The sequence below is a fragment of the Elaeis guineensis genome, chromosome 2 (assembly GCF_000442705.2).
Source record: "Elaeis guineensis isolate ETL-2024a chromosome 2, EG11, whole genome shotgun sequence".
NCBI classification, from domain to species: Eukaryota; Viridiplantae; Streptophyta; class Magnoliopsida; order Arecales; family Arecaceae; genus Elaeis; species Elaeis guineensis.
Window position 1 is genome coordinate 9,712,947 of NC_025994.2, and position 15,000 is coordinate 9,727,946.

The 15,000-nt window shown below is 34.2% G+C and overlaps 1 protein-coding gene across 1 annotated transcript; it reads left to right on the forward strand.

Moving 5' to 3' along the window:
- Positions 1 to 4,981: 4,981 nt before the first annotated feature.
- On the forward strand, positions 4,982 to 6,596 carry LOC140855208 (uncharacterized). The gene is made up of 6 exons (XM_073251085.1): positions 4,982 to 5,165; positions 5,250 to 5,494; positions 5,574 to 5,777; positions 5,880 to 5,972; positions 6,133 to 6,234; positions 6,328 to 6,596. The coding sequence occupies exons 1-4, from the start codon at positions 4,982 to 4,984 to the stop codon at positions 5,955 to 5,957; spliced, it is 711 nt and encodes a 236-aa protein (XP_073107186.1). The 3' UTR covers positions 5,958 to 5,972; positions 6,133 to 6,234; positions 6,328 to 6,596.
- Positions 6,597 to 15,000: the final 8,404 nt, after the last annotated feature.

Consider the following 15,000-nt stretch of genomic DNA (forward strand, 5'->3'; position numbering starts at 1 on the left):
TAAGTGGATCACTATCTGGTTGGTGTAATAAGTTTTTCATGATCTAAAAAGAGGGGTGAAAAAGAACAGAAAAGCAGCACATAATAGCACATAACCAGAATAATATTGAGATTTTTTAAAGATAATGACAAACAAATAAAAAATCTAATATCGAATGATGGTTGGTTCATATGTACTTGTGGAGCAAACGTATAAGTCATGATCATCCTCATCCACACCTCTCCTAAATTATCAAATATGGTAAACATGTATAGCATAAAATAAATGATATAGAGCTAGATCAATTTACAACCACACCCTCTTAGTATCTCTCTATGAGGTTCACCCGAAAATATATAGTATAATTAATTAAGATTGTGATACATGGTTGATGAATGGATAATTTCATAGTTTCATGAATCCTGATTGATTGCTTATCCGACATGTGGCGCTCGTTATGTGGCTGGACCCTGATATCGTGTGGCCTACGTTATCCTTATCTTCGTGGCTGATGAAGACTAAGCATCTGGATTAAGCTGGGCCAAGTTTCTTTGTCCATTACTCCCCAAGTTAATATCAGGTATTAAATCAAGTTAATTATGAATTAATTTTAAACAAAATTATATTGCATAGAAACATAGACCCGTCTTTTGATTAATGTACATATTCTATTATATCTGTATATTTATTTATTTTTGTACGGATAAAAAAATTATGTACATTGATCAATTGATTATCCAGTATGGACAGTTTGAAAAATGTGAGTAATTCTATAGGTCATTACCATAATCAAATGGTATGCTGAGGGTTCAAAAAAAAATTTGGATGATATTTTCCTTTTGTTCTCCCTATACGGGAGAACTAAGGAAAAATACTGTCGAAATTTTTTTCGGCTCTTATTACATATCATTTGATTTCTGTAATTGACCTATAGAATTAATGCATTTTCTGAATGGGATAGGACCTTCTTTACCTATTAGTTGATGATAGCAAGCATTTACTATGTAAACTTTATCTAGCTATTATTTTTTTGGATTTTATGAAATGACTGATATTTTTTACTCATTACATTAATATAGATTGTATAATTTTTTTTATTTTTAGATAAATTGCAAGTTCGGTCATTTTTATCCTACAATGGACAAAAGTTGGATAAATAAACCAGGGAATAGTAAAGAATATTTAGATGGAGTTCATGACTTCATTAAATTTGGTATGGAGAAAAGTAGTTTGAATGGAAAGATTTTATGTCCATGTCGAAAATGTGTAAATAGTTCTTCTTTACATCCATAAAATGTGGAAGAATATTTGGTATGGAATAATTTTTTAAGAGGTTATACCGACTGAATTTTTCATAGAGAATCTATGTTGCCATCATCATGTAACTAACCCCTGACTCATTTTGGATCCACTAGCCTACAAGATAATTCTGCAAGAGATGATGATATAAGGGGTTTGATCACAGATGCTTTTGAATTTGGTGTTCAAAATTTAGGAGAATCCAGTAGTATATAAGAAACAGTTGGGATGTTTGATGGATGTACGCATACGGAACGTATGCATGTTGAGGAGCCTATACATACATCTAATGATGAGACAGCTCGTTATCACACCTTAATGAAAGATGCAGATGAAGAATTATATCTGGGTTGTACAAAATTTTCTAAGATTTTTTTTCTTGTACATTTATTTCATATAAAATATTTAAATGGATGGTCTGGAAAGAGTTTTACCATGCTGCTCAAGTTATTAAAGGATGTATTTTCAGAAAGTACTTATTTACCACCATCGTATTATGAAGCCAAGAAAGTAGTAGAGGAATTGGATCTTGGATACGAAAAGATTCATAGTTGTCCGAAAGATTGTATGTTATATCGGGGTGAAAATGATAATCAAGAGTCATGCAATGTATGTGGATCTTCAAGATGGATAACACAAAAAGAAGATCGAGATGATGTACTGAATGAATTGGATGCAACGCGAAGTAAAAAGAAACCGGCCAAGGTATTGCGTTACTTTCCTCTTATACCTAGATTGAAAAGGATTTATGCATCATCAAAAATAGCTTCATCAATGAGATGGCATGATGAAGGACGTACAAAGGATGGAATATTGAGACATCTAGCAGATAGTCTTCAATGGAAAGCATTTGATGATAGGCATCCTGATTTTGCCTCTGATATTCGCAGTGGTAGGTTTGGCTTAGCTTCTGATAGCTTTAATCCATTTCGGACCCTGAGTTCTATCTACAGCACTTGGCCAGTCGTTTTGATACCTTACAATTTGCCATCGTGGATGTGCATGAAACAATCATCACTTATCTTGTCAATGGTTATTCTAGGAGATAAGGATCCAGGCAATGATATTGATATTTTCCTACAGCCTTTAATAGAGGAATTGAAACAGTTGTGGGAGGGTGTTGATGCATTTGATGCTTCCAACGGCCAAACATTTAAACTACGGGCAGCTTTGTTATAGACTATTAATGATTTTTCAGCATATGCCAATTTATCTGGCTGGAGTACAAAGGGACGGGTCGCATGTCCTTGTTGTGGAAATTCAATACATTCAATTTGGTTAAAACATGGAGGTAAATTTTGTTACATGGGACATCGTCGATGGTTGGAAGCAAATCATCCGTTTCGATTTTAGAAAGATTTGTTTGATGGTACTATAGAATTGGGATGTGCCCCTATTCCATCTTCTGGAACTGATGTTCATAGACAAATGGATGGCATCAATTACAGCTATGGTAAGCACTCAAAGTCCTCTAAAAAAAGAGGAAGGGATGATGTTGAAAGCTTAGTGCATGAAGGGTTACCAGAGGAAGTCAGTATCAGTACTATAGATGTAGAGGTGTTTCAAGATCCAGACAATTATTTGGAGGATGAAAATGAGGAAGACACACAGATAGCATCTACACAACAGCCCAGTAAACATTTATGGAAAAAATGAAGTATCTTTTTTGACTTACCTTATTGGAAACATAATCTTATTCGGCACAATCTTGATGTCATGCATATAGAGAAGAATGTTTGCGATAATTTACTTGGAACATTTTTAAATTTTGATGGAAAGAGCAAAGATAACATGAAGGCACGTCTTGATTTAAAAGAAATGGGTATCCGACAGGAACTTCATCCTAAAATACTTGCTAATGATAGAATTTATGTGCCTCCTGCATGTTACACAATGTTTGCTCGAGAAAAGGATAATTTTTTGGAAGTTTTGAAAAGTATCAAGGTACCTGATGGATATGCATCAAATATTTCATGATGTGTGCATCTAAAGGATCGAAAACTTTCAAATCTTAAAAGTCATGATGGTCACATATTGATGCAAGATATTTTTTCAATAGCTTTAAGATCATCATTGCCGAAATAAGTTGTTATAATTATACTTCGATTATCGTCATTCTTTAAGGCATTATGTTCCAAAGTTATTGATCCTCGGGAACTTGATCAGTTAGAATCCGATATTGTAATTACACTTTGCCAGATGGAAAAGATTTTTCCTCCTAGATTTTTCACTATTATGGTACATCTGCTCATTCACCTAGCTTCAGAAGTTAAAGTTGGTGGACCAATACATTATAGATGGATGTATCCTATTGAGAGGTATTATTGCAAACCTTAAATCTTTTGATAATTTTATTAGAAACAACAGCATACTGATATTTTAATAAATATTTAATTTTTGAAGGTATCTTGTGCGTCTTAAAGATTATGTGCGAAATAGAGCCTATCCCGAAGGCTCGATTGCTGAAGCATATATTGCAGATGAATGTTTGACATTTTGTTCAAGATATCTTCAAGGTGTAGAGACTATTTTTAGTCAACCTCAACGGCATAATGACTTTGTGGAGAATGCAGAACTGTATAAGTTCTTAACTGCTGAAAAATTTTTGGGAAGAGCTGAAAGTATTGTACTTGATCAAAAATCCTTAACACAAGCACATCGTTATGTGTTACTTCATAGTGACATAATATCTGACCATCGCAGGTTAGTATATTTAAGGAATGACATCAAAATTTAAATTTTATATTAGATATAATTTCTAAATGATATATTTATATTTTATGCAGTGAATTTTTAATTTATCAGAGACGAGCCAATCATAACATTCGTCCTAATACAAGGATTGAACAGCGATGGTTGGTCGAGTTATTCCCTATGTGGCTTTCGAATCAGGTGTGATTTATATTTAATTATGGGATACATTAATTTTTGATACATATTTAATATCAGATAACTCAACAGCACTTCGTCATATCATTTTTTTTAGGTATTAAAGATGATGGAGATAAATAATTCAGATGAACTAATAGCTCTTGCTCGAGGATCTAACAAGATTGTGAATAGATATAACAGTTTCATAATTAATGGCTTTAAATTTCATACTAGAGAATGGGAGAAATTTAGAAAAACACAGAATAGCGGTGTTATGGTGGAAGCGGATGGAAAATCCTATTATGGTGCACTTAAAGATATCTATGAGTTGGATTATTATGGAAAATTTAAAGTAGTACTGTTTAGATGTGATTGGATAGACATAAACTCACCAAGGGGTATGAAACAAGATGCAAATGGATTTACACTTGTAAATTTTTCAAGGTTGATACACACTGGTGTGTTATTGAAGGATGACCCATTCATTTTTTCATCTCAAGCTCGATAAGTATTTTATGTACAAGACGCAAAAGATAAAGATTGGTTTACTGTCATCAAAACAAAACCTAGAGACTTATATGATATGGGAAACTAAGTGGAGGATGATGACGATGACACTTATACACAATGTATGCCCTACAATTTTGTGCCAGCTAATGATTTAAATGCTATGACGATGTTGGTTAGAACAGAATTTGAAGGAAACACTACTGCTTGATTGTTACTGGTAATAATTATTTATGATGTATATATTTTGCATTAATTATTGTGTTATTTTACTCCATATATTAACTGATTCTACCTTTTATTTATATAAATGCTAGGTGACATCATGCGTCGCAGGGGACGATATGCTAGTGTACAGTTTCAGTTTTCACAGACAGAAGCCGGTACGTCTTCTTCAGCACAGCAGCCTGAGGCCAGTTCAGCTGCACAGCATTCTGAGCTCTGTCCTTCATCATCAGCACAGCACGATCCTCCTGTTCATCAGTCAGATGATGAGATACACGTGCAGGGTATATATTGTATTTCATGTAATTTTATTTTTATTTTATTTTATGTATATTTATGATATAGTTACTTGTATGTATTTTTTGCAGATGGATCCGGGAGAGTACGCCCCAGACGCGGACCCACAGTAGTACGAGATGTGTGGCAGATGCGTGAGGGCGAGAGAATTGTTGTGGAGTGCAATCAGCTAGGTCAGCCAATTAAGAAAGCTGCCTGCTTATTGACTTCATTTTTGGGGACTGTTGCTCGGAGGCCTCAGCTATGTCCGTTGGGCTATGCAAAATGGAATGACATGCTTCCAACGTACAAAGTTGAGCTCCTCCGAGTTATAGAGGTAATGAATTGATGTTCATACTGTATATTAATTGTTAATCACTTATATAATTTATTTCATTTAACTTTTTTTTTTATAGAGCAAGTTTGTTCTCCCTCCATCCACTCATGATTTTGTAATGAAGTCTCTCAACCGCAAATGGAAAGAATATAGAGCACAATTGAAGAAGGACTATATGAGACAGGGTATGACAGAGGAGGAGGTTGCTAGGAATTATCCTCCTGATGTACCCCCTCATCAGTGGATGGAGTTGGTTCATTATTGGTTCTCCGAGAGGGCACAGGTATATTATCTGCTCATTATCTTTTTTTTCTAAATATTTTATAAAAATATTAATTTTTATTATATATTATATATATAACAAGTTCTTTACTTTATTTTACAGACTTATTCTGCTATTGGTAGAGCTGCACGAGCAGCTCAGTCTGTTCCTCATACATCGGGGTCGAAGAGTTATGCATGACTCCGACAGGAGTTTGTACGTTCCTTAAACTTTCATAATTAACTTTTAATTTTTATGTTGAAATATTTATATAACTAATATCATTATGTATCGTGGACCATGTCTGTATCATGATACTCATATATTTTTTTAAATTATTATAACTGTTTGCTTAAAATTAAAATTATTTGTGTAGGTGGATGAGCATGGAAGGGAACCCGATCAAGTGAAGTTTTACCGGATGACTCATACTCATCAGGATGGTACTTTTGTTCGAGATGAGTCGAGAGATTTATATGTACGGCATTATTAATATTTTATTTTTTACAATGATTTTAATTTAATTTTGTTAGCTATTAATGTATAACTTTTGTTTTCAAAATAAATACAGGAGAGGGCTACATCTCTCATTGCAGAGCGTGACGATGAGTCCGCAGCATCTACGCAGCAGAGCCGTATCGAGGTCGAGGTGTTCACAGAGTTGATGGGACCAGAGCGCTACGGCCGAGTGAGGGGTTATGGAGTAGGAGTCACCCCCACTCAGTTATCTGAGGTTAGTAGATATACGCAGCATGCTGCAGCAGATGCTCAGGATTCACGCGTTCGCAGACTCGAGACGGAGATACAGGAGATTAGACAGAGTCGTGCCGCTGAGATGGAAGAGATACGACAGAGCCGTGCCGAGATGCAGGCCATGAGGGGACAGATTGATCGGCTTACATCTTTATTAGAGATGTATGGCCCATCTCAGGTAAACACATATTATTAAATATATATTTTTGTATTAATTTAATGATTTATATATTTTTATTTATAGATATGCAAATCATGCTTTTGATATATTTCTTGTAGGCTCCTGGCACATCAGGCACCCATCGAAACAGCGGCATGTCACGTGGAGACAGCGACGACCATCCGCCTGCGGATTGATATTATTTTATTTTTATTGTATTCTTATATTTATTTATATTACTCTTGATTGTAATGGATGATTAGTACTTTATTTTTATTTATATAAAATAATATCTTTTGATTTGGTTAAATTTGCTATTTAAGTTTACTTTTGGTGTGAATGGTAGTGATTGTACAGGTGTGAATGGTGGTGATTGTACAGGTTTATGTTTGAATAATTGATATAATTTTGTACAGAAATGTATGTATTCTTTTTTTTTTGTATATAAAACCAGTATTTTTTTTTCTTTTAAAACCTTTAACGATGCTTATAAGCGTCGTTAAAATTTAACGATGCTTATAAGCGTCGTTAAAGACCAAAAAGCCGACGCTTCGAAAAGCATCTTGGAAGAGTGGAGGACGCTTTGTCATTAACGACGCTAAAAAGTACGGTTATAATTGAATTTTACGACGCTTTAAAGCATCGTTACAAGAAAATTAACGACGCTTATAAGCGTCGTTAAAAAAAATTTAACGACGCTTATAAGCGTCACTAAAGACTTAACAGCCGACGCTTCAAAAAGCGTCTTGGTAGAGTGGAGGACGCGTTGTCATTAACGACGCTAAAAAGCACCGTTATAATTGAATTTTACGACGCTTTAAAGCGTCGTTAAAAAATAACGACGTTTTTAAAAAGCGTCGGCGCTTTTTGTCTCCACTCTTACATAGGCGACGCTTTCGCGACGCTTTTTGAAGCGTCGTAAACTTTATTAACGATGCTTATTAGCATCGTAAAATAACTTTAATAGCGTCATCTTTTATCATTTTCACTGTAGTGCATACATACATACATTCATATATATACACATACATACATACATACATACATACACACACACACATACATACATATATATATATATACACCCACACACACACGTACATATATACATATATATATATGTATATGTATATGTATATATATATATGTATATATATGTATATGTCTACATTAGTATACCTCTAAGGTTGCATTTGGGGCTTCGCCAGGCAGTCTTGAAAGATAATTTAGATTACCTCAAGATAGATTATCACTATTAAATTACCAGTAATGTTGATTACTATGTTTGGTACATGTAGGTTATATTACAGTAAAATTAACCGTATCAGCTAATTTATTAAAAAAATATAAAATTTCTTTTAATAACCCTTACTTTTGTAAAATATATTACGCAAAAATCATATTTTATTGTTATTTGTTTTATGAAAATTTATATGCAAGGAAACAGTCCTAATTGCTCAAAACATGCGAGATAAGAAATTTTAATATTGTTGGACATTGAAATTAGAAAAAGAATCCAAACATTACACAGGAATAGGCCCACATACTGTAACTCAATGAGTCAAAGAAAATCTAATCTGCAATTAAAAAACTTTAGAAATGATGCCTGAATATATCCAGTCCTACTTTTTGCATACTTTCTAACCAAGAGAAAAATGTGAGATGTAACCTATTAGAAAAGATGATTATGAATTAATTATTTTTCAGGTGTCCCTAGACTAAGACCTTTCTTAAATTATCCAAAATTTAAAATTTTTAATAGCCACATGTGCCGATGTGCAGATTTTAACTATGTGTGTGCGCGCATGCGTCTATATAGTCCAACTACTCTCCTTCTAGAAGGATTAAGGCCGCAATTCTATTAATCCACAAGAATATTTGATTAATTCAGCCATTTCGGATAGTTTTGAACAAGATTTAGAAGTTAGATCTGTTACATCCAAAAATCTATCATGAAGCATAAGTTTCAAAGGTTGCAACTTTCTCATGCCGCATCCATTTTCAAACTCTAGACACCAAAAAGAAGCTTTTGTTTAGCACCACGAGTATCCTTGTAGGCACTAGTTAAACCTCAATGACCATTAGGTAGACTGGTCAGAATAAAATTTTTAGTTTCAAGTAATATATTGATTAGGCATATCTTTCGGAACTGGAAAGAATTTGATGAGGTGACGAGAGATTAGTTAATACACAAAACTTCTACTCTAATGTCACTTTTTGTAATTCCTTACTATTTTGTGAAACTTTCTCCTCTTTTTGATTAGAAGGTAAATTCAAGTCAGCTTTAGGGAATGGCCCTCATTAGTATAAATAATGATAGTATGTCAGTTTATATTCAATGAAAAAAAGTAAAATGTCACGCTCCGAACCCAACATCCGGATCGGATACGTGATGGCCGCACACTCCTTAGAGCAAGCCCTAAAGAATATGCAAGGCCAAAAATAAATATTACAACATTAACATCCATAACAATTAATTTCAACAATAATTCATAAAATTTTGTATAGGTACAAATTAAATTTCTTCAGTTCTCTGATCAGGTACTATAACACTCTATCTATCCATCTGCTCACCCATAAATCTAAGCCATGGCCAATCATGAACATCCTGTATCTCTGAAAAGAAAAGAAAGATGAAGGGGTGTGAGCTTTACAGCCCAGTAAGAATTTCCATATCACACTGATATAGTAATATAGTCTGAAAATAAAGAATAGCAATAAAATATAAAATCTCATGTTCAATGTCCAGAATAATGCAAACATTCATAAATTTGCTGTCTTGTCAAAATAGATGCATCATCATATGTTAACAGGTAAAACACTTTTGTTCAACAATTATCTCATGTCTTATCTTTCATTTCTCTTTTCATAATCACATGATTTTTAACAGTTTCCTTCTGGCTCTGGACTATCCAAGTCTATACCTCAGTCATCATCCGGATCGAATCCATTTAAAAAGTCTTTCAAGGCTGTCCCAGGATGAGCTCCTGGCCGGCTGTCCCACATACCAAAGCCCGTGAGAGGCTGTCCCAGGCATAAGCTCCTGACGGGCTGTCCCAGGCATGAGCTCCTGGCCGGCTGATCCACCTGTAAGCCAGTGGGGGCTGTCCCAGGCATAAGCTCCGGCGGGCTGTCCCAGGCATAAGCTCCTGGCCGGCTGTTCCACATGACAAGACTAGTCCATACCATATATCTCTTTCTTTTCATTTAATCATTATGTATTGATTTCATCAAATCAATTCCGACTTGCATTATGATCAACTCAGATATGTCATATCCATATAATCATGCTATAAATCTCTGATACATATATATTGACATAACATACTCATGCTCAAAATCAAATAACAGTATCTCAGGTATAATAAATTCATCGATCTCAAATCCGACGATGCAAAACCAATGATGCAAAACCAACAGTAAAATAGCATATATATAATAGTGATCATGTACAGGGATTCTTACCTTTACCGGTGACTGATCCAAACACAGAAATCAATATTCTTCTTTGATTTATGAATTTCTCTAACAAGATATTCCACTCGATATCATATGCAGATAATCATCTCTTCATAACCCTGATCAATATAAAAATCACATATATGGAGAAAATTACCGATAATCGATCTGATAACACAAATCTAGGATCTCTCTTAGGATTAACCAAAATTAGGATTTACCTAAGTATCTGGATCCTCCACTGATCCATAAGACTTCTAGAGAGAGAAAATCCATGAAGAGAGAGAAAATTCTAGAGAGAGAAAGTAGAGAGAGAAAGTGGAGAGAGAAACTTTCGTATCCTTCCGATGAGGCACTCATGATCGAGATCATCAGAGGTCCTATCAGGGTGACTCAATATGAATCAAGTGTTACAAATTTCGAATAGGATCGAACTGGGATCAGATCTACTGCACGAATTTCGGAGCAACCTCAGATCATCTTATTTTCATCTTCAAGTTTATTCTAGGATTCATGATGCAATCAGAGAGAAAGAAAAGATCCTAGAGAGACAAAATCCGTAAAGAGAGAGAAAAGTCTAGAGAGAGAAAATATAGAGAGAGAAGATAGAGAGAGGAGAGAGAAAAAAAGAGAAAAAAAAGAGAGAGAAAGGAGAGAGAGAAAAATTCTCTCCTTCTTCTTCTTTTTACTTTATTTTATTTTTATTTTTTATTTTTATTTTTCTCTTTTTCTTTTCTTTTCTTTTTCTTTTTCCTTCTTCCTTCTTCCCACGGTCAAAAACAGAGAACCCGCACTCTTTCCGAGCGCCTCCCCCATATCCGGCCAGGTGAGCCACCTCCGGCCACCCTTTTCGGCAACGTCCCGACGCCGGCGGTGCTACCCTGTCGGTGGCAGTGCCACCGTCCCTGTTGCCGGCAGCAGAAAAGGAAAAAGATCACACAAACAGAGTATCCCTGTTTGAGCCCGAACTGGCACCTCGCCGGCTTCCCAAAAACACCGATGACCGGAGAATAAAAAGGAGAAGAGGAATACCTTGTTCCGCCGTCCAAAGAAAGCTCCGACGACCCCCTTTCTTCTGATCAACCACCCACGGTAACCTTTGAGAAAATTTCTCAAATCCCTCGATTTTCCTCAAAATTTTTGTTGTAATTTCCTAAGAGAGGACGGGGGATCTTTATACTGGAGGTTTCCTACCCTAGCCAGACTCTTTGAGTCCGATTTTGCCAGAATCGTGAAGGAAGAAGATTCCAGCTAGGAGTCTTCCTCCTCCTCTATTTTTTTTTTTTTTTTTTTATTGGCTGTGGCTGATTCTGGACCGGGGTGTTACATTCTTCCCTCCTTCAAATAATTTCGTCCTCAAAATTAAGTTATGTTGTTTGAGATACCTATTTCAAAGTATACATTCTTCATGTTATTCTCAAACTTACGATAATGTCATATATATTATTTATTTCTCATGATCTTGTTATAACAAAAATTATTTGAAATCTCAAACTCATCCCTTCTTATTGATTTCTTAACTTTTTGAAGAACTGTAATATTTTGGACTTGTATTAATATACTACCATTATTTGTCTAATACATTTCACTCGAAATTCATAATTATCTCAGACTACCCTTGATAGAAAGTAAATAAGGAAAGGTCGAACATTGGACACTCTTCACGATTATCGATTTCTTTCTTCTCTTGACCTTCCAATAAATTTTATATGTAGACTCTCATCTTAAGGGAAATCTCAATCTTCTATATTAGTTCAAGTAACAATATTAGATTTAAAAAAAATATGAGATCTATATCAGGACATTCTAAGTTTGAACTAATATTAGAACTATCAAGCCATTAATAAACTTGAGATATCTAGACTTTCTTGGCATTATCTATAATGAAGCAACCTACTAACAAAAATTATCCGACTATGATCAGATAAAAAAATTATTTTTTATTAACAACTAATGTATTCCATAATATCTTCAGAATCAAAGAATTAATATTTCTAATCAATTTAACCCACCATGCTTTTGCTGCGCACCTTGATCTTAATTTATCAATTTATATAATTATATCAAAGATAAAAATATCTTTATATATTAGATCAATCCAGAATAGATCCAACCTTCAAATTTCATATAAGACTTAGGGCAAAATTTTAAGTTTCTTTATCTTTACTACCTTTGAGTATAGCATATAAAAATTAAATCTTGATCCACTTTCTATGTTTGAAATCATTGCATAAATTTCATCATAACCTGTATATCATTCTCTGACAAAATAATTTTTTTCTTCTTTAATTTAACAATAATATCAAAATACTTTTGAACCACTTAGAAAAATAAACTTTTGACTTGAGATTCAATGCAACTTGAAAGATCAAAGAATCATATTCAGAATATGATATTTTGAGTAACTAAAGATTTCACCAAAATATGTATCTCATATTCTCATAATAAAATTTAAGTATATTTTTCATCTAAGATTGAGTTTCATATATGACCTTTTATAGGTTCAGTGTTCAAAAATATTTCTCTCTCATATGATGTAATTTCTTCTTAGACCATACCCTAATTAACTTTCTTTGATAAGTCTAAATTCATAATGCTCAGACAATTATCATCGAAATTAGAAAAAGTATCATGATCTTCGATCATATATGTTTTACATTCCAAAATCATCTAGTATATTCAAGATAACTTATCAATACCATCCACTTCATTTCAAGGTCAACTCTTTTCATACTTAGGTCAACCTTACTAATTGAAATCTAAGATATAACTCATCAATTCTATTATAGATAACATATGCCACTTATGCATAAATTTCATCTTAATATCTATTGATTCGAAATCTAAATATTGAACATCTCTTTTATATCTATCATATTCCTCATGATCATAACCTAAGTTCAGATATCACTAGAATTACAATTTTGAATAATTATAACCTTAAACTCAAATACCACTTAAATCATATTTTCTAGTGATCATAACCTAAACTCTAATATCATTCTATCATACCTTTAATGATCCAAATCTTAAACTCTGATATTATCAATCATACTCTAGTGATTATAACCCCAAAGTTTGATATCACTTATATGACAATCCCTAGTGACCTTAAACTTGGGCTCTGGTATTGTTCTGTCATATCCTAATCACTGGTATCATTTGCTCCAAATAAACGTAACCTAAGCTCTAAGCTCGGATGCCACTCCGTCACATCCTATTGATCTTTACATAAAGTTTTAATATCACTTCATAATCTTAGAGATTTTAAACCTAAGCTCTGATATTATTCTGTCATATTCCAATCACTTATATCATAATCCCTAATGATCCTAACCTATGCTCTGATACCATTCTGTCACGCTCCGAACCCAACATCCGGATCGGATACGTGATGGCCGCACACTCCTTAGAGCAAGCCCTAAAGAATATGCAAGGCCAAAAATAAATATTACAACATTAACATCCATAACAATTAATTTCAACAATAATTCATAAAATTTTGTATAGGTACAAATTAAATTTCTTCAGTTCTCTGATCAGGTACTATAACACTCTATCTATCCATCTGCTCACCCATAAATCTAAGCCATGGCCAATCATGAACATCCTGTATCTCTGAAAAGAAAAGAAAGATGAAGGGGTGTGAGCTTTACAGCCCAGTAAGAATTTCCATATCACACTGATATAGTAATATAGTCTGAAAATAAAGAATAGCAATAAAATATAAAATCTCATGTTCAATGTCCAGAATAATGCAAACATTCATAAATTTGCTGTCTTGTCAAAATAGATGCATCATCATATGTTAACAGGTAAAACACTTTTGTTCAACAATTATCTCATGTCTTATCTTTCATTTCTCTTTTCATAATCACATGATTTTTAACAGTTTCCTTCTGGCTCTGGACTATCCAAGTCTATACCTCAGTCATCATCCGGATCGAATCCATTTAAAAAGTCTTTCAAGACTGTCCCAGGATGAGCTCCTGGCCGGCTGTCCCACATACCAAAGCCCGTGAGAGGCTGTCCCAGGCATAAGCTCCTGACGGGCTGTCCCAGGCATGAGCTCCTGGCCGGCTGATCCACCTGTAAGCCAGTGGGGGCTGTCCCAGGCATAAGCTCCTGGCGGGCTGTCCCAGGCATAAGCTCCTGGCCGGCTGTTCCACATGACAAGACTAGTCCATACCATATATCTCTTTCTTTTCATTTAATCATTATGTATTGATTTCATCAAATCAATTCCGACTTGCATTATGATCAACTCAGATATGTCATATCCATATAATCATGCTATAAATCTCTGATACATATATATTGACATAACATACTCATGCTCAAAATTAAATAACAGTATCTCAGGTATAATAAATTCATCGATCTCAAATCCGACGATGCAAAACCAATGATGCAAAACCAACAGTAAAATAGCATATATATAATAGTGATCATGTACAGGGATTCTTACCTTTACCGGTGACTGATCCAAACACAGAAATCAATATTCTTCTTTGATTTATGAATTTCTCTAACAAGATATTCCACTCGATATCATATGCAGATAATCATCTCTTCATAACCCTGATCAATATAAAAATCACATATATGAAGAAAATTACCGATAATCGATCTGATAACACAAATCTAGGATCTCTCTTAGGATTAACCAAAATTAGGATTTACCTAAGTATCTGGATCCTCCACTGATCCATAAGACTTCTAGAGAGAGAAAATCCATGAAGAGAGAGAAAATTCTAGAGAGAGAAAGTAGAGAGAGAAAGTGGAGAGAGAAACTTTCGTATCCTTCCGATGAGGCACTCATGATCGAGATCATCAGAGGTCCTATCAGGGTGACTCAATATGAATCAAGTG